We start from the raw sequence: 1,758 nt of genomic DNA on the forward strand, positions 1-1,758 counted from the left end.
CACACACACAGACATACACATGTATATTCACACATATTTAGGCAAAGAAACAAACACAAAACACACAAACACACAAACACACATTCACACTAAAAACAGACACACACACACACATACTGAATACCAGCATTATTCATCAGTAGTTTTCACTGAGTATCATAATATGTACATGTACATTACAAACCTCATGAGTTACAAATTTAGTTAATCACTTCATGTTTCATTATCAAGCATCATAATATAATACTTACCAGTTCTTTCCATTTTCTTTTGTTAATGTCCAGTAACCATACATCATAGGCAGGTGATCCACCTACCACTAGTAAGTGTGGTCCTGAACTAGTGGTAATCAGTACACTGGAATGACCCCATCTTCCCTTAGACCATTGTACTGATCCTTGAGGATTAGGTACTTCTAATATATTCTGAGAGAATAATAAATTAAACTTTAATTGTGAACCCACAATTTACAATCAAAAGAATTTCACAATCAAAGCCCATCCTACAATATTAACTCACTACTGATGTCTTAGTGAAACTTATCATATACAGTTTATTATGACAGATTTCATTATCAGTAGAGCCTCCGAACATTACTGCAGTGTTATTAGTAACTGGTGTTAGAGTGAAGTCATTAATAGGAGGTGGTCTGTCTCCAGTAACAACAGGAGATATCCATTGATCTAATAATAATGTACAAACATTCATGTACACTTACTTACCACATACACACACATACATTATACACATTCATCATACATATGTATGTGTATATGTGTGTACATTATTATTTATACATACATATCATGCATAGACACACATCACTATCACATGATACACACACACACACACACACACACACAGATACACTCATGTATGGATACACACACCATCACACACACCACACCTGTACACATGAAGGAGAGGTCCAGGGGGTCTCCTTATTTCAAGATTACTAATCTATTCTGGTACATGTCACTTATGATTGTTAATGAATAATTACACAAAACTCATGGAACATTGTATGTGGGTAATTTGTGACTCATGTGATACAGAACTTTATTAAAAACGATAATAAATAACATGAACCTACACACACACACACTCATGTCACATTAGCTTATGTATAGATACATGTACATATACAAACATCACACACACACAGATACATGATAATACTCACACACACATAACATGCACATTATAGATACACGTCACATACACACGTCATACATTCATAAATTCTCACATACATTATATGCACTATCATACACAGACACATCATAATGTATGTATTAGTACACACACACACGTCACATATAGACACACGTCACCATCACACACAAACACATGACACACAGAGACACACTAACAAACACACTTAATTATTAACAATCTGTTTTATGTACATTAATATAAATTATTCACTTTGAAATACTCATCAACTATTGTGTATCAATGATGAGAATTACTGACCTGATGAAATCCTGTAATAATGTATCTCACTACATCTACCATAAGCTGAATACTGAGCATCAGGTTGCTTTGGAGTATTGATAGAAGATGATGCCCCACTTCCTCCAATTATGACAAGATAATCTTCACCGTCAAAATTAGCTGATACTATTCCAGAGAACCCCTTCTTCATTGGGCCACGATCAGAACTAGCAGGAGAGAGTTCCTTCCACTTCAATGAATCCACAAGAAACAATGTAAGCATCGCAATATTGATAACCACCATACCCACCAAAATGTGAT

General features: G+C 34.8%; 1 protein-coding gene across 1 annotated transcript; it reads right to left on the reverse strand.

Moving 5' to 3' along the window:
• Nucleotides 1-501: 501 nt before the first annotated feature.
• On the reverse strand, nt 502-1,720 carry LOC109590914 (uncharacterized). The gene is made up of 2 exons (XM_020006754.1): nt 1,477-1,720; nt 502-683 (listed from the first exon to the last, which is right to left on the reverse strand). The coding sequence occupies exons 1-2, from the start codon at nt 1,718-1,720 to the stop codon at nt 511-513; spliced, it is 417 nt and encodes a 138-aa protein (XP_019862313.1). The 3' UTR covers nt 502-510.
• Between the last annotated feature and the right edge of the window lie 38 nt (nt 1,721-1,758).

The sequence above is a fragment of the Amphimedon queenslandica genome, unplaced genomic scaffold (genome assembly GCF_000090795.2).
Source record: "Amphimedon queenslandica unplaced genomic scaffold, v1.1 AMPQUscaffold_9293, whole genome shotgun sequence".
NCBI classification, from domain to species: domain Eukaryota; kingdom Metazoa; phylum Porifera; class Demospongiae; order Haplosclerida; family Niphatidae; genus Amphimedon; species Amphimedon queenslandica.

Coding starts and splice junctions, on each gene's coding strand:
- LOC109590914 (XM_020006754.1), bottom strand. CDS start 1,720: ATGCTTACATTGTTTCTTGTGGATTCATTGAAGTGGAAGGAACTCTCT. Junction 684..1,476: donor TTATTACAGGATTTCATCAG/GTCAGTAATTCT, acceptor CATTATTATTAG/ATCAATGGATATCTCCTGTT.